This window comes from Myotis brandtii, unplaced genomic scaffold, assembly GCF_000412655.1.
Source record: "Myotis brandtii unplaced genomic scaffold, ASM41265v1 scaffold312, whole genome shotgun sequence".
NCBI lineage: Eukaryota > Metazoa > Chordata > Mammalia > Chiroptera > Vespertilionidae > Myotis > Myotis brandtii.
In genome coordinates, this window is record NW_005361955.1 from 4,795,257 (window position 1) to 4,822,986 (window position 27,730).

At 38.9% G+C, this 27,730-nt stretch overlaps 1 protein-coding gene across 3 annotated transcripts in view; it reads right to left on the bottom strand.

Annotated features, from left to right (window-relative positions):
• FANCD2 (Fanconi anemia, complementation group D2) overlaps positions 1–27,730 on the bottom strand; it is a 66,203-nt gene that overhangs the window by 31,249 nt on the left and 7,224 nt on the right. For 2 of the 3 annotated variants that reach the window (XM_014542755.1, XM_014542753.1), the window contains exons 6-18: positions 23,543–23,595; positions 17,516–17,594; positions 14,797–14,921; positions 13,368–13,455; positions 12,548–12,652; positions 11,503–11,603; positions 11,031–11,139; positions 10,774–10,809; positions 9,216–9,359; positions 7,057–7,191; positions 5,295–5,426; positions 3,650–3,760; positions 694–803 (exon numbers count right to left, since the gene is read on the bottom strand). In XM_014542755.1, the coding sequence (XP_014398241.1) occupies positions 694–803; positions 3,650–3,760; positions 5,295–5,426; positions 7,057–7,191; positions 9,216–9,359; positions 10,774–10,809; positions 11,031–11,139; positions 11,503–11,603; positions 12,548–12,652; positions 13,368–13,455; positions 14,797–14,921; positions 17,516–17,594; positions 23,543–23,595 (1,328 nt within the window). Of the gene's footprint in view, positions 1–693; positions 804–3,649; positions 3,761–5,294; positions 5,427–7,056; positions 7,192–9,215; positions 9,360–10,773; positions 10,810–11,030; positions 11,140–11,502; positions 11,604–12,547; positions 12,653–13,367; positions 13,456–14,792; positions 14,922–17,515; positions 17,595–23,542; positions 23,596–27,730 lie in introns of those variants that run through there. The other variant, XM_014542756.1, reaches the window with a different exon arrangement.

Here is a 27,730-nt window from a genome sequence, read left to right on the forward strand (position 1 = left end):
GGCCACGGCCGGCTGAAAGCAGGTATCTGGGGTTTATTTATCTTCTATAATTGAAACTTTGCTGCCTTGAGTGGAGCTCAGAGCTGGCCGCGGCAGGTGGGAAGCTTGGCTTCCTCCATCACTGGGGCAACCAAGCCTCCTGCTTGCTCCAGCTCCGTGGCTGCCGACCGCCATCTTGGTTGGGTTAATTTGCATATAGTCACTCTGATTGGCTGGTGGGCGTGGCTCAAGGCATAGCAAAGGTATGGTCAATTTGCATGTTTGCCTTTTATTAGTGTAGATATATATATATAAAAAATTGGACGTTAACATGGAAAAGTGGCAACTAACATTTGCTCACTTTTATTATTATCCTATATAATAAAAGCATAGTATGCAAATTGTCCCCTCAACCGGAGTTCTTCCAGAAGTTCGACCATGGGGCGGGCCAGCCAGGGAAAGGGAGGGAGGCCCTGGTGCTGGCAGGCGGCCAGGGGAAGGGAGGGACGACCCAGCTGGCGGTGGCAGGCAGCCGGGGAAAGGGAGGGAGTACCCGGCTGGCGGCTGGCAGCTGCTAGGGACCCTACCAGTGCACCAATTTCGTGCCCTGGCCTCTAGTGGTTTTAATATCTGCTGTTACAATGATGTCTACACAATGTAATACTTTATTCTGTAAGGCAGCAACTTGGTTAACTGACCAATTTCCATGCATACCTGTCTAATGCCATGATGCCAGCCATGGTGATAGCACCAACAATACCAATGAGTTTGTACTTGAATATGGTGCTAGACAGCTGCTTCCTTATCACCAGATGCATGTCATCCTACAAGGAGACAATGATACAGAAAAGAAAAAGAGGAATGGTATAGCAAAAGAACCTACAGATATCAGAGCCAAAGAAACTAGAATAACAAGGGTTCTATCAGTCATTAACTGTGTGGCCTTTGGCAAGTCATTTCATCTCTCCGAGTCTTAATATTTTTCATCTATAAAAGGATCAGAGACAAATTATGAAACTTCCTAGAACAGTGCCTGGCACATGGTAGATATTCAATAATAAGTTATTATTGTTACTGTTGGATAGTTGCTCGATAAGCATATGTGAATTGTCATAATGCTATTGACTGTTCAGCTAATAAAATTATGAAATAGAAATAGTTAGGATATGCACATTCAACACGATCCTTATTAAAATCCCAATAGCATTTTTTGCAGAAATAGAAAAACCCATACTAAAATTCATATGGAATTTCAAGGAACCCAAACAGCCAAAACAATCTTGAAGAAGAACAAATTTGGGGCTCACACTTGCCAATTTCAAAATTTCTACAAAGCTATAATAGTCAAAACAGTGTGCTACTAACATAAGGACACACATATAGACCAATGAATAGAAAGAATCCAGAAACAAACCTTCATATTCACATAGATGGTCAATTGATTTTCCACAAATGGTGCCAAGACCATTCAATGGGGAAAGGATAGACTTTTCAAGATGCTGAAAAAACTGGATACTCACAATCAAAAAATGAAATTGGCTCAGCCAGTATTGCTCAGCATCAACCCATGAACCGGTTCAATTCCCGGTCAGGGCACATACCCGGTTTGCCAGCTTGATCCCCAGCAGGGGATGATTCTTTTCATCATTGATGTTTCTATCCCTCTCTCCCTCTCCCTTTCTCTCTCTGAAAAAAAACTCACCAAAAACAAAAAAAGGGAAAAGACAACCCCCAGAATGGGAGAAAACATTTGTAAATCATCTATCTAGTAAGGAATTAATATGCATAACACATAAAGAATTATTACACATTAAAAAAATAAAAACACACCCATTTAAAAACTGAGCAAAGGATGTAAGCAGATGTTTTTCCAAGAAGATATACAAATGACCAATAAGCACATAGATGTTCACCATTAGTCATTAGGGAAATGCAAATCAAAACCACAGTAAGATACTACTTCACACCCAGTAGGATGGTTATAATTAAAAATTAAAAAATAAGTGTTGGTAACGATGCAGATAAATGGAAACCCTCAACTATTCATAGGAATGTAAAATGGTACAGTTACTGTAGAAAACAGTTTGGTGGTTCTCAAAACATTAAACATAATCACCATATGACTCAGCAAATCTATTCCTAGGTATATATACAAAAGAATTGAAAATAGGGACTCAGTGAGAGACCTGTACTCTTTCTTACATTCCTAGTATCATTATTCACAATAGTCATAAGATGGAAAAAGCCCAGTGTACATGAATGAATGAATGGATAAAGTAAATGTGGTATATACCTTAATACACATAAAATGGACTTTTATTCAAGCCATAAAAAGGAATGAAGTTCTAATACAGTCTTCAACATAGATGAACCTTGAGCATATTATGCTAAGTGAAATAAGCCAAACACAAAAAGACAAATATTGTATGATTCTATTTAAATGAGGTACCTAATATGTAAATTCAGAGACAGAAAGTAGATTAGAGATTACCAGGGGCTAGGGAGAAGGGAAATGGAAGATTATCACTTAACAGGTACAGAATTTGTTTTGGATGATGAAAAAATTTTGAATATAGGTAGTGGTGACTGCTGTACAACATTGTTAATGTACTTAATGCCACTGAATTGTATATTTAAACATGGTTAAAATAATAAAATTTATGTTATGTATGTACCACAATTTAAAACAGTAATGACATAGCTCTAAATTAATGATATGAAGCTATCTCCAAAATGTACTGCTACATGAAAAAGATGTTCAGGATGCAAAATAAGAGGGTAAGGAGTAGAATAATAGATAAATACAAACTTGTAAATGCTCAGAACATCTCAGAAAGCTATAAAATAGTAACAGTGATTGTCTTTAGAGAACTAGATGTCTAGAGGACTAAGAGGAGAGACTTATTTTTCACTACCTTCCCATACCTTTTGAATTTTGTATCATGTGCATATTACCTAGCCAATTTATTTATTTTTTAATTTTAAAAGGGTGTTGGTTGTTCATAATTTAATATGGATTATTACTGCCACAGGGTGGCACCAAAGATACAAAAGAGCCATGTGTTAAGATTCTAACCCAGTGGTTCTCAACCTGTGGGTTGTGACCCCTTTGGCGGTCGAACGATCCTTTCCAAGGGGTTGCTTAAGACCATCCTGCATATCAGATATTTACATTACGATTCATAACAGTAGCAACATTACAGTTATGAAGTAGCAACGAAAATAATTTTATGGTTGGGTCACAACATGAGGAACTGTATTTAAAGGGCCAGAAGGTTGAGAACCACTGTTCTAACCTAATCTCTTATTTTAGTCCTTTGCCTGGCTTTTTCAATGAATGGTGTTCACAAAAGAAAACAAGCTCAGATGATGTAGAATGCTCTGTGCCCCCTAGGCACTCAGCACAGAATATAAACTACTTTTCTTACTCAGTTTCATAGTTAGCTGATTACAGACCCATTTCCACACAGAAGGTCTAATACACCTAACATCTCAGTGCTTGCTCCACAGTAAGCACTTAATGTTTGTGGTAAGAAAATAATAAACAAATGCTGGGACTATGACTATGTACTCTATTTCGCCTACAACACAGGCTGGATTTATTTTTTTTTCTTTCAGTAAATTACAATTAAAAAGGTTTAAGATTCTTTCTCAACACACTTCCCCTTACCTGGATGTGACTGCTGCCTTCAAGCTGTTGGCTAAATGCCATTGTGCTGAGGAGATAGAAGAGTTTTCGTATTTGCCGAGGGGACATTTTATCCAGATAATCTAAAATGCCCTGTGACCAAAAAATGCAAATGATACGGTTAGGAACTAACATTTTTTTCCTTTAAAAAAAATTAAATCCTTATACGAAGCATATACAGATAGGCAGACATCTATTCCACGAAAGCTCAGGTTCTCTAAAGCTAAGCTAAGACCCCAAAAGGGCAGAAATTCTTAGTCATCGTAACATGTCTCTTCAATCTCCCTATTTTTCCTCTATTCTTCCCTTTTTCTTAGTGAAAACAATATTCTGCCAAAAGTTATATCTCTGACCTTTTTCCTGTATCATCTCAGGTTCTATTTCATAAATTATTCTTTCTGGAGAATCACAAGGGAATTATTTACTTCTTTTTTTTTTAATCCTCACCCAAGGATATCTTTCCATTGATTTTTAGAGAGAGTAGAAGAGGGAGGGAAAGACAGAGAGAAATATTGGGAAACCAATCAATGCGTTTCTCTGTGCCCTTGACAGGAATCGAACCCTGGACTCTTTGTCCACAGGATAACGCTCTATCCACTGAGCCAAAATGGCTAGGGCAGAATTACTTACTTTTTGACCTTGGGTAAAACCTCAGCATTCTCATCCCTAATATGGGGATAACACAGCCTACACAGTTACCTTTCAAAGTCCAGACTTAATTATGTTGGCTCCCTCATACAAACCTGGAATAGATTCCTATTGTCTGTAAGATAAAGTTGAGCCCGGCCAGCATGGTTCAGTGATGGAGCATCAATCTATGAACCAGGAGGTCACGGTTGAATTCCTGATTAGGACACATGCCTAGGTTTTGGGCTCAATCCCCAGTGTGGGGCATATAGGAGTCAACTGATCAATGATTCTTTCTCATCACTGATGTTTCTATCTCTCCCTCTCCCTTCCTCTCAGCATACACACACACACACACATATATATATATAAAAAGATAAAGTTGAAACTCTTAGCGTGGGATTTGAGACCATTCATAATCTGGTCCTGTCCTATGTCTTCTAAGCCTCACCTCCCACCACCTCCCACCATATATCCTCTTTGCCAAGCACGCTCATCTACTTGTCATCTCTCAGGCACACCATAGACTTGGGTGCCAACCTGCTTCTGTTCAAACTGCCCTGTGCCTATATGCACTTTCTTCCTTTCCCTTATCAAATAATTCCCAACTTTTAAGAATCACCCAAATGTTATCTCCTCTTTGAAAACTCCAGCTTCCCAGGTCAAATTAATTATTCCTGTTCTGGTGTATCTTTACTAGAGAATTCATCATGTATTTGTAATGACTATAAGTCTTACTTTCTATCATCAAAGGCAAGGACTGACTTTTGTATCCACAGACCAAAAATAGGCCTATCACATAATCATAAAAAAGTATTTGCTGAACAAATACATAAATGAATTATTTTTTTGTATTATTTCCCATCACCTCACCTCCTCCTACCAAGAATAATGCTCAAAAGAGTACGAAATAAATTATTGCTAACCGATAGCAGCTATTTCTCAAATATCTGCAAGAAAGAAAAATGATTCAATATATGTCCATGAAGCGACTAGATACCTTCACAAAGACAGCATTCAGCCTCATAGCAGATAGGTTTACAACTACCAGCTCTAGGAGAACATCCAATGCAATATCAACTTCGGCTTCATTCCCACTGCAGATATGGGTCACGAGGGCACCAATCACTTCCTAAACAGAAAAGAGTCAACAGGACAGTATGAAGCAAAAATATGGAAGAGCCATCTTAAAGGAGTTCAAGCCTGAGGGCTTCCAATCTCAACTTGGTCAAAATCTCAATCCACCCTAACCTAGGGTCTAATTTTATTATCTAGTTTTCATTAATGTTGGATTCAGGAGGTTAAGATTATGCCAAATCTAACTACACTACCATCCAGTCATTTCCCATAATTATCTAGATAGTGAACATTATCTAAGCCATTAATTTTCAACTGGTGTGCCATAAGAATTTTTAAAAACATGCAATATCTGACTATTTAGTCAGGAACACTGACCTCTTTTCCCTTAGATTGTCAAATAAAAAATGACAACAACCAAAACAATAGCCATCTGGTGTGAATGAATCAAAATTATACCTATTTTGCCTGGCCGGTATGGCTCAGTGGTTGAGCATCAACCTATGAACCAGGAGTTGTGGTTTGATTCCAGGTCAGGGCACATGCTCAAGTTGCAGGCTCGATTCCCAGTGTGGGGCATACAGGAGGCAGCCGATCAATGAATCTCTCTCATCATTGATGTTTCTACCTCTCTCTCCCTCTCTGAAATCAACGAAAATATATTTTGGGGAAAAAATTATACCTATGTTTTTGTCAGCTTGGCAAAAAACATATTTTTTGGAGTGCCGGAAAAAAAGTTTGAAAATTGCTGATCTAAACCCTCCTGATTTTTCTCCATGGCATAGTCTTTCTCTTTTTCATATGGGTTAAATATTACCCTTTATGCTGTGATTGTATTTAACTTTTTGAAATTTACTGAAAAGATGGCCTTCGAGGATCTAAAGATTTTGGAAGTTTTTATCTGCTAAACTTGTATGTTTCAAGCAACATGTGCCATGATAGTGTTTTTAAAATAAGATGGTTCAAAAAAAAAATGTCTTAGATGCCATTCTCCCTTTTCTTTATAATGCTGCTCCATATAGTCATCTGGCTTCCTCAATTGCAATAGCTAGTTCATGTCAACTGAATCTATTGCTGGTGTAAGTTTTTAAAACTTTTTCTTTGTTTTTTAAAGAGATCCATTCAAATGTGTTTTAACATTGTTAAGAATAGGTATAGAATATATAACAAATACAAAATAAGACACTTTGTTCTTTTCATAATCACTTCCTACAAGTATAGTCCTCCCTCAGTGGATATGTGTTATTAAATTTTGTGTCTCATGTTCATGGGAATAGGGCTATGCCCTCAGCCTTTCTTCTTCATTGGTATTTTGCCACATTTTTTTCCTAGGAAACTCCAGGCTCAACTGGCAGTTGACTATTTGCAGCTAAATTTTAAGACTGCAATTCCTGTACTGTGAAGCTTCCTGACCACAGTTCATTTGGAGCATACTGGATCTGAATCTTCATTTGATTCAGAATTTTAGAGCTCAAAACACAGACTTTGATCCTCCAATCCAGTCTCTTCCCTTTATCGAGACTATCACTAGAACTAAGTTTTCCCAACTCCCAGTTCAGAGCTCTTTCTCCCGCAATGCCTTCAATCAACAAGCAATAAACATCAGATCACATGCAAGTCACTTGGAATAGCATTTCTTCCCTTTTCCCTGTTTGCTCTTTTCCAAAATAAATATTTCAACATACCTGCTGGCAGTAAGTATCAAAAAACTTAAATGCATATCTGTATAGGAGACTGCCAAATAAAATTATACTCTGGTCTAGGGAGTGCAACAAATTCTGAGCCAGCGATAGAATGGATGGACAAACATCCTTAAGAACCTTGAGGGGGAAGAAAAGAGAGAAAAAAGTTTTAGCACCAAGAATAGCTAACCATTTTGGGATGTGAGATATCTCCCAGTCAACTCTCATGTTAAATAAAGAAACCTTAATCTTCGCTTTACCCAGAATTCTTCTTCATCATTCTAGATTCAGCATATAAATAAGAATTGGCTTTGAAGCTCAAAGAAGTTAAACTACAACCTAGTAGCACTGTTTGTATCTGCCCAATATGAGACTAAAATCCAGATCTTTTAAATCCCAATTTCCTCACTCAATTATACAACCCCCAAGTGATATATTAGGCTTGCTCTGCTTTAGTTATGATTTGAAATCAATCTACAAGGTTCAATACTAATGAAATGGACTTCTTTGAAAGATCGAGAACTAGTCTTCTTACCAAGAAGGCATTAATGGATGCAGAGTAAAACAAACAAACAGTTACTAAGTCCACCTTTTTTACCAATATCATTACAATAAAAAGAAAATCTTAATTAAGCAATAAACTGCTTTACTGAGAAAAATACAGTAAAAAATGATATATGGTTTCTGCTTTCTGGAAAATTATAGCCCAAAACATATATTATTGCCAGAAATAAGCACAGAAAGAACTGCAAGATAAAATAATACAAATACTGCCCCGCCGGTGTTCTCAGTGGTTAGAGCATTGGCCCGTGCATTGAAGGGTCTTGGGTTCGATTCCCTGCATTGCAGGTTCGATCTCCGGCCCGGTTGGGGTGCATGCGGGAGGCAACCAATCGATGTGTCTCTCTCACATCAATGTTTCTCTCTCTCTCTCTCCCCCTCCCCCCCTTCTACTCTCTCTAAAAATTAATGGAAAAAATATCCTTGGTGAGAACAGAAAAATATCTACAATAATAAAAGTGTAATATGCTAATTAGACCAGAGTCCTTCCAGACGAAGCCATGGCAGTGGGGGCCGAGCCCCTTGCACGAACTTTGTGCATCGGGCCATGTATATATATATACATACAAACATTAAATCCATTTCTAAATATAAAATCTTAAGGCTCAACTATATATTTTCATTATTTCCTAAGTCAAGCCTTAAAGTACTGCTACCAGTTTTCTAAGAAGGCATACACTTAATATCCTAAATATTCACCTGAAAACATCATTCTTAGCTTATAAAATCCTAATTTGAATGGTTTATACTTCAACAGGAATGATCACCTATGGTCACAGAGTTGAATAGTCAAATAGTAATGGTTCAACAGATGCATGATTATGTCTCTATTAGCATTTCTTTGGTTCTGTATGCTGCGGGTTTTTAAAAACTACTTAGGCCCTGGCCAGTGTGGCTCAGTAGACTGGGTGACATCCTGTGCACCACCAGGTTGCTGGTTTGATTTCTGATCAAGGGCACATGCCCAGGTTGCAGGCTTGATTCCTGGTGAAATGAGTCCAAGAGGCAGCTAATCAATGTTGTGCTCTCAGATAGATATTTCTCTCTCTCCCTTCCTCTCTCTCTAAAAATCAATAAACTATTCTTAAAAACAAAAGAAACAAAACAACTTAAAACAGATACAAAAGGTAAGTCTGTCAAGTTGCAGATAACACAGAGCTAGACAGTTAAGATTTGAAAGTCTCAATCAGCTTGAATAATGGGCTGAAATTAACAAGATGAAATATTAGATGGGAGCTGAAAAGCCTTCCATTTTAGGTTAAAAATCATATTACATTAAGTACGTAATTAAAAGATGAGAATTAAAATACCTTCTATGAAAATGAATTTGGGGTTTATATATAATAAGCTCAACATAAACCATTTTTGTGACCTTTTCACTAAAAAGTTAAAAAACAATCTTACGTTGGTTTTATTAACATCATAATGTCTCCATCAAGGTAAGTAATAATCCTACTAGGTTTTGAAATATACTGAGCTCCCTGTCAAAGATCAACAGCTAGCAAAGGTGGTGGTGTTAAGATTCCCACACTGGGTAGGAAAGGTTAAAATGACCTCTCTATACCTTTCACAATAATGTTGTCTGATTCTCTGACACTTACCAAGTAATGAACATAGAATGTACTCTGCAGCAGATCTTTGTTAAAGCAGCCTGATCGAATCTTATTTCTTAGCACCCTCTCAATGTACTTCTTTGCCTGAGTGTTTGTGCTATAGATGATTAGAAGCATCACCAGGTCAAAAGTCTATTGTCAATAAATATGCAACAACAGGAAAAGAGATTAATAAGTCAATACATTTACTACAATGAATTAGCAACTTTCAATTTTTCCCCATTAAAACACAGAATGATGGACAACACTCATTTGCTCAACATACCCACGGGAGTATCATCTACATTTCCACAAATCCCAAAATATTTTTCAGAGAAATAAAGGTGCCACAACTATTAACCACTGGTATATTTTAAGAAAACATTGGAATACAAGTGAAAGTGATATTATTACAGAAAGAACTTCAAATATCTTCACAATTCTTAAAGAAAAAAGATCAAACAACTTGCCAACTTCAGTATATATTTTCATTAATATTAGAAAAATTACTGTGTGAAAAGCTGGACTGTAAATATCTGTCAAATGAAAAAGGTTAAATAAATTATGATAGGCACTTTCAGAATATTATACAGCTATTAAAAATAAGACTCTCGCCCTAACCGGTTTGGCTCAGTAGATAGAGCGTCGACCTGGGAACTAAAGGATCCCAGGTTCGATTCCGGTCAAGGGCATGTACCTTGGTTGTGGGCACATCCCCAGTGGGGAGTGTGCAGGAGGCAACTGATCGATGTTTCTAACTCTCTATCCCTCTCCCTTCCTCTCTGTAAAAAACCAATAAAATATATTTTTTTTAAAAATAATAAGACTCTCCTCCCTCCTTCCCTTCCACTCAGTTGAGCATCCTTCCAGTACCAAGAGGTCAATGGTTTCATTCCCGATCAGGGCACATGTCCAGGTTGTGGGCTTGATCCCTGTTAGGAAGCGTGCAGGAGGCAGCCAATCAATGTTTCTCTTTGATCAATGTTTCTATCTCTCTCTCTCTACCTTCCTCTCTCTCTAAAATCAACAACAAAAAAATTTTTTTAAAAAAAGAAATTCAATCATCTGGCTTCTTGACAAAAGATACTTCCAGAATTAAGAGAGATTCAGTATCATTGCCTTTACAGTGGATGGATTCACTCTGGTCAGATTTACATACATAAAGAGAAGTAAAACATGGAATGCCATTATCTTGACAATTCTATTTGGTGGGAGGGAAGACAATCAGACAGATACTGGGACCTGACTGATGATCCAGATGACTCTAGTCTTCAACTCCTCAGCAGTAGGGACTTGGCTTCTTTGCAACTCACTATGCTTATTTGGAATGTTAACATTTTCTCTTATGGATATTTTAGGCTTCGTTTATTGCCAGAATAAATGAGCAGGGAAGACCATCTGGCAAGTCACCCACTCATATCATCTTCCCCAGACAGCTTGTTTTTATTAGAGCAGCTAGAGAAGGCATAGAAAGGATGACTGGAGGAAGCAAGAAAAAAAGAAGGAAAAAAACACTAGTCAATTTCACTAATTTTAATACTTAAAATTCATAGTATGTTAACATTACCTTATGTTCAGACTCTGAGGCAATGTGTTCAATTGCCTAGAAAAACAAGGGTCACAAATATATTACAACACATGAGTATAATACTTCTCACTTTATTCAGCATGCCTTGTTCTCTTGAGAACCAAGCAACCATCATCTATCATTTCTTCCTGAATGACTTTTAAGACTTTTATTTCAACTTACCTTTACTTATATATCTATCACTAATTGCCACCCATTTCTTCCTTACTATTTAAAGTTTCAAAGAGCTCACTCACCTTAATCCAAGCATCAGAAATGGTTTTCTCATATCTAACAGCTGACTTTATTATGTCAAACACAAGAAAAACACAGTCCTCATCACTGTTTTCTTGGTTTCCTGAAGAACTAAAGAAGCAGAAAGGGAATAAAATCATTCTTCCACTTAACAGAGAGGTGCCTGGGTTTCTGTTTACTAGCCATGTAGCCTGGAACAAATCACAACTTCATGTGTAAATGGCTAATAAACTTGTACAGCAGTCTATCTGGGATTGATGTGAATAGCCAAGAGAATACACACACACACACACACACACACACACACACACACACACGACTTGAGAAAATGTACAGTATTCCATGAGTATAATATTACTGCCATTCTTTATAGTTGTAAATATTAAGATCTACTGTCCTGGCTTCAGGATAAATGTCAGAAAACTTTCCTTGCTTATGTGAGAAAAAGGATGGTAATAGTCAATGAGCTTATACCGTGTTTGGCCTTTATTTTTCATCCTGCTTTGGGAAGCCAGAAACAGTGGTGGCAAAATACAATGCTGCACATCCAATCTCTCCCGAAGCTCAGAAATTACCTGCGGAAAATAAATATTATCTATGTGTTCTGTTCGTGCATAGCAGACAGGCACAGTCCACTCTCTCAAAGGAACTGTAACAATGTCCTGAAAGACTGAGGAAGTAGGATTATTAAATGTTAGACAAGGCATTTTGAAAAAGAGTTGATGAAAATAGCTAATACAAGTATAGCATGTCATACCCTTTAAAATCCCAGAACTTGGAGGTATTACACTGAAATAGCAAATATATCCTGTAGCAGCTTATATAGAGCAATAAATCTGGTCAATAGCTCCCCTTCATATCATCTGGATTCATGAGCTTTATAAATTAGTTTGTACAGAAAAGAGCAATTAGAACCTATTAATTTAAATAATTTATCTTCATCTAGGTTCGTCTTTTATATATATCAATATATATACACACATATATGTGTGTGTGTGTGTGTGTTTTCATTGATTTCAGAGAGGAAGGGAAAGAGAGAAACATCAATGAGAGAGAATCACTGATCGGCTGTCTCCTACATGCTCCCTACTGGGGAATGAGCCCAAAACATGGGCATGTGCCCTGACTGGGAATCGAACTGTGACCTTCTGGCTCATAGGTCGATGCTCAACCTCTGACCCATGCTGGTTGGATTAGGTTAGTCTTTTTTTATTGCTGAATTTCATAAGAGCACCACTGCACTTCTCTGTACTCTCGAGGGCAGCAGTTCTCAACCTGTGGGTCTCGACCCCTTTGGCGGTCGAACGACCCTTTCACAGGGGTCGCCTAAGACCATCCTGCATATCAGATATTTACATTATGATTCATAACTAGCAACATTACAGTTATGAAGTAGCAACAAAAATAATTTTATGGTTGGGTCACAACATGAGGAACTTATTTAAAGGGCCAGAAGGTTGAGAACCACTGCTCTAGGGTCTAGCACCCTATTAATGTTTGTTGGGAAATAATAGGGTACCTCAAGTGCATCCATGGCTGTTATGGAATGAAGAATGAACTTGATTATCACAGGTAAGTCCCCCAATTTGACAGATGACAGCTTACCCATTACCAACTGGCGGACCTAATCATAAAACACATGAAAACATTAAACATTTCAGATTAGTACTTCAACTTTGACTTGGTAGGTAAAATTAGAAAAATCACTTCTCTCACTCAGTTTTCTCACATGTAATTCAGGAAGAAAGATACCATGTTTTATTTTGTTCCAAATTACAAGCTTTCAATTGTTAACACCACAGTTCCTTGTGATAAATGTGTGCTATGTTATATTTTGAAGCCTGAATTTTCCACTGTCTAGAGCAGCGGTTCTCAACCTGTGGGTCGCGACCCTTTTGGCGGTCGAACGACCCTTTCACAGGGGTCACCTAAGACCATCCTGCATATCAGATATTTACATTACGATTCATAACAGTAGCAACATTAGTTATGAAGCAGCCATAAAAATAATTTTATGGTTGGGTTACAACATGAGGAACTGTATTTAAAGGGCCAGAAGGTTGAGAACCACTGGTCTAGAGGAAAGTATAAAAAATTGTTATTTCTATGGAGAGCAGTTTGTAAATATTCAAGCAACATAGATTACCACTAAAACTTACTGCTTAAAACATAACAGTGAACCTCTCAGAGTATGACACGTGAAATTCATTGAAAAGAACAAAAGAGATCAAATGTCATTCAATATTGTTTCAAAAGGAAATTGCCATTACATAGATTGCTCCCAGGCAATGACTAACTGACACTGGCTGTGGAAGGTGAGAGAGCAGAATCTTCCCTACCTTAGACAGGAGCTGCAGGTCAAGTCGGAGGCTGGAAAGGACATCCAGGATGGGTACAGTAAGTGAAATATTCTCTGTTAGAAGGTCACTGTGAATGGTGGAAAAAGAGGAAAGTTGTGCAACTTTTAACAGAGCTGGGCAGATAACAACTTGGGAAAATCACAAGTATGGGAAGAAAGGATATTCTTACTTCCCATTAAGTTTGTTCATAGCATGTTTCATTAAAAATTGTTCTGATTAAAAAAATACGTGTTCATTATGAAAAATTCAAACAACAGAGTAGAAACAAGATGTCCTCCCTCAGCATCCCCACTACCCAAAACAAAGGAAACCCACTATTGAGTTTGGTACATATCCTTCCTGAGAAAAGGAAAAAGAAAATCTACAATTATAATGGCATGTGATAAATATGATAGACATATATGCAGGGTGCTACAGGAACAAAGGGTAGAGAAGGACAGTGATAGAGTCTAAAAGAAGGCTATCCAAAAGAACAAGCTGGAATTAAGCAGCAAAGTGGACGGTATAGTGTTATACCCAGAGGGAACTTCCTGCCAAAAAGCACAAAGACAAGAAATCCCTGAACATTTTTGGAGGTAGCTTTGCAGACAGCTAGAGAAAAAGAAGTATTACAAACCAAATTTTTAAAAACTACTACTTCCAGGATAAGTGAAGTTGCATTAAAACAGAAACACTAGTCCTAGCTCATTTAGCTCAGTGGATAGAGTCGGCCTGTGGACTGAAGGGTCCCAGGTTTGATTCCTGTCAAGGGCACATGCCCAGGTTACAGGCTTGATCCCCAATGGGCGTTGTGCAAGAGGCAGCTGATCAATGATTCTCTCTCATCATTGATATTTCTCTCTGTCTCTCCCTTTCCCTCTCTGAAATCAATAAAAATATATTTAAAAAACACACAAACTAGAAACACTATTACATAAGGATACTGTTCTCCTCTTAATTACTGCCCTAGCACAATTACTATTTTTCACATAAATGATAATAAGTAGTGAGTCTTGGCAAAGGATCAGATACAGCAATGTGCATTAGAATGAATCATTTAGGAACTAAAGAATGTAGATGTTTAATAAGCTTCACAAATGATTTGGATATGTACTAATGACTGAGGACCCCTGGGGTGAAGGAAATGCTAAGGAAACAAAGGGAACATGTTAAAATCTCCATAGACAAAATTTATATAACTAATCTTAAGCCAGATTGCATATTCACAATAGGTAGACCTTTAAAAGAAAGTAGATAGGTCTACTAAATATATACAATTAGAAAAACAAGTCAAATCCCGCACCCTACTTATTGTAGGCAGGTATCCTCTTTTATACAAAAAAGAACACATTACTACTGTTTTCACACTGCAGTGATAAGACTCCCAGAGTGGAGCCTTGCTTAGAACGGCAACAAGGTGCTCACCCACCTGAGTTCTTTCCCCACATCTGCATGCTGAGAATCCCCTAGGATCTCAGGTAGGCTGGTGATAAAGTCATGCTGAAGGTGCACTGGAGCAATACTGATCAGCTGCATGATCTTGGTGGTGAGATCCTACAGTGGAGGATACTATTAGAATTGGAGCATATTACCAGGAATAGAGAAAAACTTCCTACTCATGAAATGTACAGCTGGAAATATTTTTTGACAACTACACACACGTTCAAGCTTGAAGCTAAATTTCAGAGATGAATGACCCAGAAATTTTCATACAAGGGATGGTAAATAGGAAAAAAAGTAGGGTGGATGGTTTATCTAACTGGTTTGTTATATATTTTATTTCATTTAATCTTCACAATAATTTCCATTTTTAAAATGTGGGGCTATGTGTTGCTCAATGATACACAATAAATGACAGACCCCAAATTCCAGCCCAGGTGAAACTCCCTAAGCCATGTTCTTACAAGTAAAGATTAAGCCATGGAATATCTGACAAAAATTAACAGAATGATTTTAAGACCGTTGAAAAGAAATGGGCCTTAAGCACTATGCTCAAAATAAATTCAACTTCTGGATGAAAAAGTTGAAGAAATTAAACAAAAAAACAAAAAACAAACCAAAAAAACCCTCACAGACACAGACAACAGTATGGTGATTATCAGAGGGAAAGGGGGCGTTAAGGGGGGTAAAGAGGATATAGGGAGATAAATGGAGATGGAAGAAGACTCGACTTGGGGTGATGAACACACAATACAATATACAGATGATGTATTATAGAACTGTACACCTAAAACCTATATAATTTTATTAACCACTAGTGGCCCGGTGCACAGATTTGTGCACCAATGGGGTCCCTTGGCCTGGCCTGCGCCCTCTCACAATCCAAGACCCCTTGGGGAATGTTGGACTGCCGGTTTCGGCCCGATCCCTGCAGGCCAGCCTGAGGGACCCCAACAGTGCACAAATCCGTGCACCTGGCCGGTTCTAGTATGCATATAAGATGTTTAGTTAATCTCTTCCCGCCCTCCCTTCCCCCATTTATCAGTCTGTTCCATGTTTCCATGCCTGTGCATTGAGCTCTGCCCCCTGGTGGTCAGTGCACGTTATAGCTACTGGTCGAAAGGTCGAATGGTTGCTTAGGCTTTTATATAGTCACCCCAATAAATTCAATACCGAGTTTTTTAAAAGTACAATCATATTAATTCAAATTTATTTGATCAATTATTAATGATGTTGAACATTTTTTTCTTACTCTTATTAAACATTTGTATTAACTTTCTTGGGAATAACCTTTTATAATCTTAGCCTAGTTTTCAACTGACCATTTTTAGATTTTTCCTTTTTTTTAAATTTCAGAATCAGTCAATATTTTTCTCATTTGTCATGTTAATTCATGAGATATACTTGTGACAGAAATTTCTACTTTTTATGGTCTAAATTCAACCACTTTTCACTTTGTGATTTTATTTATGATCTCTTCGTGCATATCTGAAGATCACATGATACATGCAAAATTTACTTTCTGTATTTTTAAGCTAAATTTTTAAAATTCAGTAATATGGAAGATAAATTTTCCTAAGGAAAAAACAAAAAATATTCACCTTTATCAAGGTGCTTGATAACAAATAACATAACTGCAAAACTTCCTGAAATTTTCCATTTTAATATAACCCCCCCTCATCTCTGGTGGATGCCTAAAACCATGGATAGTAACAAACCCTATGTATACAATGATTTTTCTAGTACATACATACCTATGATAAAATTTAATTTATAAATTAGGCACAGTAAGAGACTATAATTTTAAAAGTTATGTGCTTGGCCGGGTGGCTAAGTGGTTGAGTGTCGACCTATGAATCAGGAGGCCGTGGTTCAATTCCCAGTCAGGGCACATGCCTGGGTTATGGGCTTGCTCCCCAGTGGTGGTGTGGAGGCAGCCGATTAATGATTCTCTCTTATCGTTGATATTTCTCTCTCCCTTCCCCTCCTCTCTCTGAAGTCAATTTAAAAAAAAATCACGTGGTCTAGCTGGTGTTTCCCTCTCATCAATGTTTCCATCTTTCTAAAATCAATAAAAAAATTATTTTTAAAAAAAGCAAAACTTGCCCTGACTGGTTTGGCTCAGTGGATAGAGCGTTGGCCTGCGGACTGAAAGGTCCCAGGTTGGATTCCAGTCAAGGGCATGTACCTTGGTTGCGGGCACATCCCCAGTAGGAGGTGTGCAGGAGGCAGCTGATCGATATTTCTCTCTCATCGATGTTTCTAACTCTCTATCTCTCTCCCTTCCTCTCTGTAAAAAAAATCAAAAAAATATATTTAAAAAAAAAAAAAAAGCAAAACTGCAGATAAGTGAAGACAACTGTATGTAATCAAATTAAAACATTTGCAGTGAAGTGCAGTGGTTTGGGATCCCATCGCTTTTGAGAATTAAAACACAGTAATTTATGTGCTTTGAAAAATTAAATTTCTTTCCAAATATTTAATTTAATAAATGATACCTAGCCATCATAAGTAAATTTCTTTTTGAAACCGTAAAGGGTGAACTACCAAAAAATCTCAAAGCTGAAAAAAGTTAATGGATGAATTTAAAAATGTCAATTTTTCTGTTTAGAAAGGGAAGAAAAGAAAACACTGCAAATTCCAAAAGTTTGGTTAAGTATGAAAAACACACTCTCTAAATCTAAGACAGAAAAAGTCCAAAAGGCTACCTTGCCATCCACAACTCTGTCAAGCCATTTCAGTTGACTGATGATGAGTCGAGGCATGTTGATTCCATCACTGTTCGTGCTGAAATGTTAGGATGAGAAGACAAGGAACTTGACCTTTCTGACTTTACAACAGTGAGCATTTCAGCCATTCAATTCAATTAACATTTTCTTTTTTTTAGTATAGCAAAGGTGAAGATTTATTGAAGAACAAGTACAGACTCCCTCCTGGGGAGAGGGAAAGGGTTCCCTCAATTAACATTTACTTAACACTTACTATGCTTTGTGCACTGTGCCAGACACACATGTGATACAAAAAAAACCATGATATATGCTTATATACCTTGAGAAAGATGTCAGGAAGAAGAGGCACTAACCATGTTAATCATGGCTATATCTGGGAAGGCTTACAGAGACAGAAAGAAAGGTCTAGGGTGTATCTTTCTCTCTCTTTTTTTTTATTTTATTTAAAGTATTACAGATAGTAGTACATATGTCTCCTTTTTCCCCCCCATTGACCTTCCCCCTGCCTCCCCTACCCCTCGGCACATGCCCTCACCCACCCCCCCAGTGTCTTGTGTCCATTGGTTATGCTTACATGCATGCATACAAGTCCTTCAGTTGATCTCTTACCTCCCTCCCCCCAACACTCCCCAGACTTCCCACTGCAATTTGACAGTCTGTTCAATGCTTCTCTGCCTCTGTATCTATCTTTTTGTTCATCAGTTTATAATGTTATTATCCATAAATGAGTGAGATCATGTGGTGTTTTTCTTTCACTTCCTGGCTTACTTCACTTAGCATGTTGGCTCGGTTATTATTTCCCCCAAAACAACAGTCTCTACCTTCCTCCCAAGCTACTTACTATATCTAAAGTTTGGAACACCTTCAGTTCATTTTCTGAACAGCATTCTCAGTCTTTGTTTACTACAGTCAAATTTAACTGCTGAAAAAGACTTAGCCAGGACATAAAGCATCTAACGCAGTGGTTCTCAATCTTCCTAATGCTGCGATCCTTTAATACAGTTCCTCATGTTGTGGTGACCCCCAATTTCATTGTTACAGATTGAACATAATTAAAGCATAGTGATTAATCACAAAAACAATGTATAATTATATATGTGTTTTCCGATGGTCTTAGGAGACCCCTGTGAAAGGGTCGTTCAAGCCCCAAAGGTGTCGCGACCCACAGGTTGAGAACCACTGATCTAGTGTGAGCCATCCAGGCAAAGCATGAATTTTTAAGTGTAAGCCTTCAAGCTTATTATTATTATACTAGAGGTCTGGTCACGAAATTCGTGCACTGGGGTGGGGGGATAGTCCCTCAGCCTGGCCTGTGCCCTCTTGCAGTCCAGGAGCCCTCAGGGGATATCCGAATGATGGCTTAGGCCTGCTACCCGCGGCCTACTGGTCATTACGCCGTTTAGTCGATTTGCATATTAGCCCTTTATTATATACTAGAGGCCCGGTGCACAAAAATTTGTGCACTCAGGGGAGTCTCTCAGCCCGGCCTGTGCCCTCTCGCAGTCTGGGACCCCTCAGGGGATGTCCACCTGCTGGCTTAGGCCGCTCCCCGGAGGATCAGGCCTCAGCTGGCAGTCAGACATCCCTCTGGCAGCCTGGGAGCCCTCGGGAGATGTCCACTTGCCAGCGGGGAGCAGGCCTAAGCTGCAGTCGGACATCCTTAGCGCTGCTGAGGAGGCAGGAGAGGCTCCTGCCACCACCGCTATGCTGGCAGCCATCAGCCTGGCTTATGGTTGAGCAGAGCTCCCCCTGTGGGAGTGCACTGACCACCAGGGGGCAGCTCCTGCATTGAGCGCCTGCCCCCTGTTGGTCAGTGTGTGTCATAGTGACCAGTGATTCCCAGTCATTCTGCTGTTAGGGTCAACTTGCATATTACCCTTTTATTACATAGAATAGAGGCCTGGTGCATGGGTGGGGGCTGGTTGGTTTGCCCTGAAGGGTGTCCTGGATCAGGGTGGGGGTCCTGCTGGGGTGCCAGGCCAGCCTGGTAGAGGGGCTGAGGGCTGTTTTTAGGCTGGTCACAGCCCCTTCAGGGTGGGGGCTCCCACTGGGGTGCCTGGCCAGCCTGGGTGAGGGCTGATGGCCGTTTTCAGGCTGGCCACGGCGGCAGGCTGAAAGCAGGTATCTGGGATCTTCTATAATTGAAACTTTGTAGCCTTCAGCGGAGCTCAGGGCCGGCAGGGCAGGCTGGAAGCTTGGCTTCCTCCATTGCCAGGGGCAACACTCCAGCTCTATAGCCGCCGCCATCTTAGTTGGATTAATTTGCATATTTTCTCCTGATTGGCTAGTGGGCGAGGCTAGTGGGTTTAGCAGAGGTATGGTCGATTTACATTTCTCTTTTATTAGATTAGACTACTGGCCCAATGCACAAATCTGTGCACATTGAAAAGAAATTAATGAGAAGAATTATTTTAATATTGCTATTCGTCCTTTCTCTATAATAGAAGTGTCTATCAAGTTCACAATCAACAATAACAGATTGAAAACATGTGTGCAATTGGCGCCAGTAAGAGCTTTACATGTATTGTGCATGTGCAAGTCAACTTAGCCTTTTATAGATATGGAACAAACTTGCTTAATTAGACCTGCTTTCTGATTTAGCTAAACTTTTTCCAGCCCAGTGAAGCACCCCAACTTCTCTTCAGGTAATCATCTACACAGCAATACAGTGGGGCCTTGACTTACGAGTGTCCCGACTAACGAGTTTTTCGAGATACGAGCAGTCTCTTGGCCGATTTTTTGCTTTGAGTTGCGAGCTAAAATTCAGGTTACAAGCCAGCTTCAGATACCCCACCACTAGTTGGCGCAGCGAACGTCACAGTGAACGCCACAACATCAGCCCAGCGCCACGTGTCTCCGTCATGGAACGAATTAAACTCGTAAGTCAAGGCCCCACTGTAAATATCAATACAAAGCAGATTATTATTGTAGACCACGCAGGGAGAACAAAGGGTAAAATATTTAACTGCAGCAGTGTTTGACTATATTCTGCGCAGTGAGAAAACCTGAAGTCATTTTCATGGTCCACCATTTCTTACTTCTTTTCAGTCAGATGAAGTTCCTGAGCTTTCTAAATCTTCGTTTTCTGGCTAATGAAAAGAAAATAGGATTCCACCGAGTCTCCTATCTACCTATTCCAGGACTTCTGTGAGGATCAAATGAGATGAGGCATGGGAAAATGCTTCACAGACATTTGGTTAAAATGTAAAATGTTTCCCCCTGGCTATAAACCAAGTCATGTTCCTGGGCTGAAGCAACTGCAAGGAGGCTAGTCGCTAGGGAGAGGAAGCTGGGTGTTGCTATGTGTGATGTCATTATCCGGATGGGCACTTAGCATATTAGCCTTTTATATATATAGAAGATATAAATCCCTGAAAAAACACATATGAAGGAGAAAATAAAAATGACATATAATCCTGTCATCCCAGAGATGCCCACTATTGATATGCTTATGTATTATATTTCTATGTTTGTGTATGTGTGGATGTATCTAAGAAAAAAACAAAAACAAAAAACATCCCTGGCTGGTGTGGCTGAGTTGGTTGAGCATTGTCCCACGCATTGAAAGGTTGCTGGTTCAATTACCTGTCAGGATATATGCCCAGGTTTCGGGTTCAATCCCCAGTGAAGGGTGGGGGTGGGAGGCAACCTATTGATGTTTCTCTCTCCCTCTCCCTTCCTCTCTCTAAAATCAGTAGACATTTAAAAAAATACTAGGCTAAACTATAAATACTGATTTGTAACCTGACATTTTGCTAATTAATGCACAGTATTAAATAGTCCTCTTTATTTTTTTTTATTTTTTTATTTTTTTGCCTTATAGTGGTTATTTATTATAAGGGTTAAATACATATATAAGACTCTTAGCACAGTGCCTGACACATAACACTCAACCATGGCTATTTGTAGTCCTTCATTCAACAGATATCTAATAAATGACTTACCTAAGAGGCCTTCCACCCCTGTTCTTTGGAAATTTTTCAGCTCTTCGTTTCTTAGTTTCTTCATTTTGGGGTCAAATTACTTGTTTGCAAATAGTTTATCCTAAGTATAGGGAGCACATCTCTTCTTTTCTTTTGGTAGTTCATGGAATAACAGCCTTTTTGCCACCCCACTGGGACTTTGCTCACCATAACCTCTTCATGATTCCTGTTTATATAAAGTCAGCCTCCCCACAGCTAAGATAAACTCTGTGATCAGATAGAGACAGATCTGTTTTCTTCTGTGGATGATGCTATTTGGGCGTAAATTCGCCTTTGTTTAAAGCTATACTTCAACAAGCAGGAGGTGGGCTGTGGAGAGTATAGAGCAGGGGTCCTCAAACTTTTTAAACAGGGGGCCAGTTCACTGTCCCTCAGACCGTTGGAGGGCCGGACTGTAGTTTAAAAAAAAAAACTATGAACAAATTCCTATGCACACTGCACATATCTTATTTTGAAGTAAAAAAACAAAACGGGAACAAATACAATATTTGTATTTGCATGTGGCCCACGGGCCGTAGTTTGAGGACCCCTGGTATAGAGGGAGATGAGAGGGAACTTTAGTGAAAATAGAGTAGGACAGTGTGTGTTTATCCTTGAAGTTTATTTTTCTTTATTTCCTGTGAAGGCAATTGACCGAGGTGTGGGCTTTGAACTTGTCTACAGCCCAGCTATCAAAGACTCCACAATGAGAAGGTACACAATTTCCAATGCCCTCAATTTGATGCAAGTCTGCAAAGGAAAGGTCAATAGTCCTCTTTATAATTTTTTAATGTCCACATGATATTCTGTGTGGATGTACCTAATTTACTTAACCAATCTCTTATAGTTGAACATCTCAGTTATTTATAATTTCTTGTTATTTTAAACAGTAAATCTTATTACTACTTTCATTCACAAGTTTTATTTTAAGGTAAATTAGAAGACACGTTTGATCATGAAAGGGTGTGTAAAATCTAAGGTTTTGATACATACAATCTATTTTTTTTAAAATATATTTTATTGATTTTTTACAGAGAGGAAGGGAGAGAGAGAGTTAGAAACATCGATGAGAGAGAAACATCGATCAGCTGCCTCCTGCACATCCCCTACTAGGGATGTGCCCGCAACCCAGGTACATGCCCTTGACCGGAATCGAACCTGGGACCTTTCAGTCCGCAGGCCGACGCTCTATCCACTGAGCCAAACCGGTTTCAGCTACATACAATCTATTATCCTTCAGAATGACTGAACCAATTGATATGTTCATCAGCAATGTATGAGCTTGCCTGTGTATTATACTCAATAGGAAGATCCTTTGAGAATGGAAAGTGTATTTACTGTTTTAAATTTGTCTTTGATTAAAGAAATTGAACATTTTAAAAAAGGTCTGATGCTCTTATGTTTCTTCTTTATGAACTGTCTGTTCATGACCTTTATCTACTTTTCTATTAGGCTGCTCATTTTTCTAAGTAAAAAAAATTTTTTTTAAATGTACACTATAAAATTGAAAAGGTAAAGAACAGTATTCAGGGAATATCTGACTCCAGCCAATTGGCTCCCTTCCTTGGAGATAACTACTATTACCAGTTTATTGTGTATTTTTCTGGCACTATTAGTCAAATAAATAGGTGGAAATTTTTTTTACTGATTTAAAAAAAAAATCCTCATGCAAGGATATGTTTTTCATTGACTCTAGAGAGACAGTAAGGGAGGATCGAGAGAGACATTGATGTGAGAGAGAACCATCGATCAGTTGCCTACTGTGGATTGAACCCAAAACCTGGGTTTGTGCCCTGACTGGGAACTGAACCCGAGACCCTTTGGTGCACAGGACAATGCTTCAACCACTTTGTGGTACCTGCCCAGACTAAGTAGGTGAAATTTCAAAGAAAGACAACCCAATAAATCTTAGTAGTTATTTAAGAATATGGCATCATGATAAATATGACCTTCAAAGAAATCAATGATGTTTCAGAGAAATCTTTTCAGAGAGAAATTTAAGTACACCAGGGTAATTTAAGCATTCCAGAATAACTCCACTTACCTTTCAAAAAGAAATTCTGGCAACTTTTCAAATAAGGTTTTGATAATGGCAGGCTGAAAAAAAAAAGACACAGGGAGTTAGGGAATGGTCTTGAAATACACAACAGAAATGTATAATTAGTCATAATTCTCTTGGAGGAAGAACCCCTGCTATAATGAAATCCTACTTTTTTTAATGAGCACTTTATTTATTTATATTTATTTATTTATTTATAATCCTCACCCGCTCACCAAGGATATTTTTCCATTGGTTTTTAGGAAAAGTGGGAGAGAGAGAGGAAAAGACAGAGAGAAACATCGATGTGAGAGAAACACACCGATTGGTTGCCTCCTGCATGGGCCCGGGCTGGGGCAGAGCCTAAAACCAAGGTACTTGCCCTTAACCAGAATTGAACCTGGGATCTTTTGGTCCACAGGCTGATGCTCCCTTCTTCTGAGTCAAACCCGCTAGGGCTAAAATCCTCTTATTATTAGAATGTCCACATGAATATTGCCTGTATTTTGAATATAAGCTGTTGGAACACAAAGACTTATCAATAATTTATTTTCTGAAACACTGCAAAATATCTATCAAAGCAATATTAAAATAATCAGATAATAAAAAAGATCAGCCCTGGCCAGGTGGTTCAGTTGGTTGGAGCTGTTGTCCACACACCAAAAGGTTGCAGGCTTGATCCCCAGTCGGGGCATGTATGGAAGGAGAGGCAATGGATCAATCTTTAGCTCTCTAAAATCAATAAAAACATATCCTCAGGTGAGGATTTAAAAGAAAAATTCATTACATATGATGAACCCATGAAATGAAGACTTTAAAGATTATCAAATAGGTTGCAAGATTTCTTTTCAGAGAAACAACAGGGCTTGGCTCTTAGATTTAAGCTAACTAAATTATAGTCAAGATTTCCAATGAAGCCCTAGCTGGGTAGCTCAGTTGGTTAGAGCATCATCCTGATATGCTAAGGTTGCAGTTTCAATCTCTGGTCAGGGCACATACAAGAATCAACCAGTGAATGCATAGAAAAGTGGAACTACAATTTGATGTCTCTCTCTCTTTCTCTCTCTCCCCCCCCCCCCCCCACTTCCTCTTTCCCAAATCAATAAAAAATTTAAAAAAAGAAGAAAGATTTCCAATGAAAAGGAAAAGATAACAGTGGGAAAGAAAAATAGAAAAGATGGAAGATGGAATGGGAGGGAGACTTTTCATTGTATACATGGTTTTATAATTTGAGATGTTTAAACCATATCAATGTATTGTCTACTCAATAAATTAAACAATAAAGGGAATAATGGCCCAGCAAGAGATGAAGACCTGAAATTATGCAAGAGGATGAGGACTTACTTATTTATCCAGTAAAGACTTGACTTAACATTTTCTATGTCCTCACCCAGTTCTAGGCTCTGGGGATCAATAGTGAAGAAGACAAAATCCCTGCCTTTAAAAAGCTTATAATAGAGATTTAAAATGGCGGCAGAGTAGGACCAAAGGTGGAGACCACATAGAGACTGGTAGGAGGGGTGGAGGAGCGAAAGGGCTGGCCAGGCACCCATAGATGGCAACTGAAGTCCCAGAGAGATATCTCAGCTGTGTGTGTGTGGGGCGGGGGTGCACCACTGAAAACTCTGGGATCTAATCCTGAAGCTGGGCTCCTCAGCAGAGAGCACAAAACTGAGGAGGGTACCCACACAACATCTAGCTGTGAAAAGCAGTGGGGTGCTGTCTGCCAGGGAGTGGCAGTTGAAAGTTTGGGCACCCTCTTAAAGGGCCAACACACAAAAATTCCCTGTGGAGCCATGCACCCTGTGCTCTGGCAAAGGGAGGGTAAAGTGGACTGGAGCTGTGAGAGCACAACCCAGGACTGGGGACTCAGGGGATAGAGCTCAGAAGGCAGACACCTCAAGTTTTCTGGGCTGAGTCATTCTCTCACACAGAGGACATCTTTCCCACATAGACATTTCCCTTGCCTGGGGGGAAGACACATCCTATTGGAAAACACCTTGCCCTGAGGCCACTTAAGAGACTAAAAGTAACAATTAGTCTGCAGGCATAAGCAACTTCCCCACCCTGTTGAAAAAACTCTTGCCACACCCAAGGACGATTGCCTGGGGGCAATTCAAGTTGAAATCCTATTAGTCTGTAGACTAGCAGTTCTCAACCTGTGGGGGTCAAACGACCCTTTCACAGGGGTCGCCTAAGACCATCGGAAAACACACATATAATTACATATTGTTTTTGTGATTAATCACTATGCTTTAATTATGTTCAATTTGTAACAATGAAATTGGGGGTCACCACAACATGAGGAACTGTGTCGTGGCATTAGGAAGGTTGAGAACCACTGCTGTAGACAGAGGCCATCTCTGGAGGTTTTGAGTCTTTGCCTGATCCAATTAGTCAGAAATTGTCCTGCACTAGAGATTGAGAGGTATAGAGGATCTACCTAAAACAGTCACAAACCCAAACAGACAACCAAAATGAGGAAACAAAGAAACAATCCCCAAATGAAAGAATTAGCAAATTCTCCAGAAGAGAAGGTAAATGAAGCAGAGATTAAGAAATTTTTCTGAAACAGATTTCAGAGTAATGATGTTAAAAATGCTCAACAGTATGAAAAAAGATATAGTAACTATGAAAAAAGAACAGTGTGAGATAAAAAATGACATAACACAAATAAAGAACACACTGGAAGGAATACACAGCAGATTAGGGGAAACTGAGGATTGAATCAGTGAATTAGAAGACAGAGTTGAAAACATCACTCAGAGAACCAAAAAGAAAAAACAATTGAAAAACAGGAGAACAGCTTAAGGGAGCTATGGGAAAATGTGAAACTTAACAATATTAGAATAGTAGGTGTGCCAGAAGAGGCAGAAAAGGAGAAAGGAATAGAGAAGGTGTTTTAAGAAATAATGGTAGAAAACTTCCTTAACCTGGTAAAGGAAAAAGTCACACAAGTTCAGGAGGCACAGAGAATCCCAAACAAGAAGAACCCAAACAGACCCACAAGCAGACACATCATAATTAAAATGCCAAAAATTAAAGACAAAGAGAGAATCTCAAAGGCAGCAAGAGCAAAGAAAACTGTTACCAACAAAGGAGTTCCCATAAGGCTGACACCTGATTTCGCATCAGAAACTCTACAGGCCAGAAGGGAATGGCATGAAGTACTCAAGATAATGGAAAACAAGGATCTGAGACAAAGATTACTATATCCAGCAAGACTATAATTCAAAATAGTCAAATAAAGAGCTTCCCAGACAAAAAAAAGGCTAAAGGAGTTCATCACCACCAAGCCAGCATTACAAGAAATGCTAAAGGGATTGCTGAGAAGAAGAAACAGAGAGAGAAACCTAGCCACACAGAATTAAATGGCTATAAATAAGTACCTCTCAATAACCCTAAATGTAAATGGATTAAATGCTCCAATCAAAAGGTGTAGGGCAGATGAATGGATACAAAAACATGACCCAACAACTATATGCCAACAAGAGACCCACCTCAAAACAAGAAACACATAGGATGAAAGTGAAGGGATGGAAAAAATTTTTCCATGGAAATGGAAAAGAAAAAAAAAGCTGGAGTAGCAATACTCATATCCAACAAAATACTTTAAAAGCATCACGCTAAGCGAAATAAGCAAGTCGGAGAAAGATAAACATCATATGATCTCACTCATTTGTGGAATATATTGAACAACATAAACTGATGAACAAAAATAGAGCCAGAGGGGTGAAAATATTCTAGAATATAATAGAAGTAATCCTGCTATTTGCAGATTTTTAGTATTTCCTACAACTTTTGTGATATCATACTATGTTAATATTATTATACTTAAAATCCTTTTATTCTTGAAATATTAATGTTTATTGCATGTAATATTACAGTAAGATTATTTTTTTTAAAAAAAGACCACATGCCCTGACCGGTTTGGCTCAGTGGATAGAGCGTCGGCCTGCGGACTCAAGGGTCCCAGGCATATCCCCAGTGGGGGGTGTGCAGGAGGCAGCTGATCAATGTTTCTCTCTCATCGATGTTTCTAACTCTCTATCCTTCTCCCTTCCTCTCTGTAAAAAAATCAATAAAATATATATTAAAAAAAAAAAGCCGAGGCCGGTTTGGCTCGGTGGATAGAGCGTCGGCCTGCGGACTGAAGGGGCCCGGGGTCGATTCCGGTCAGGGGCATGTACCTGG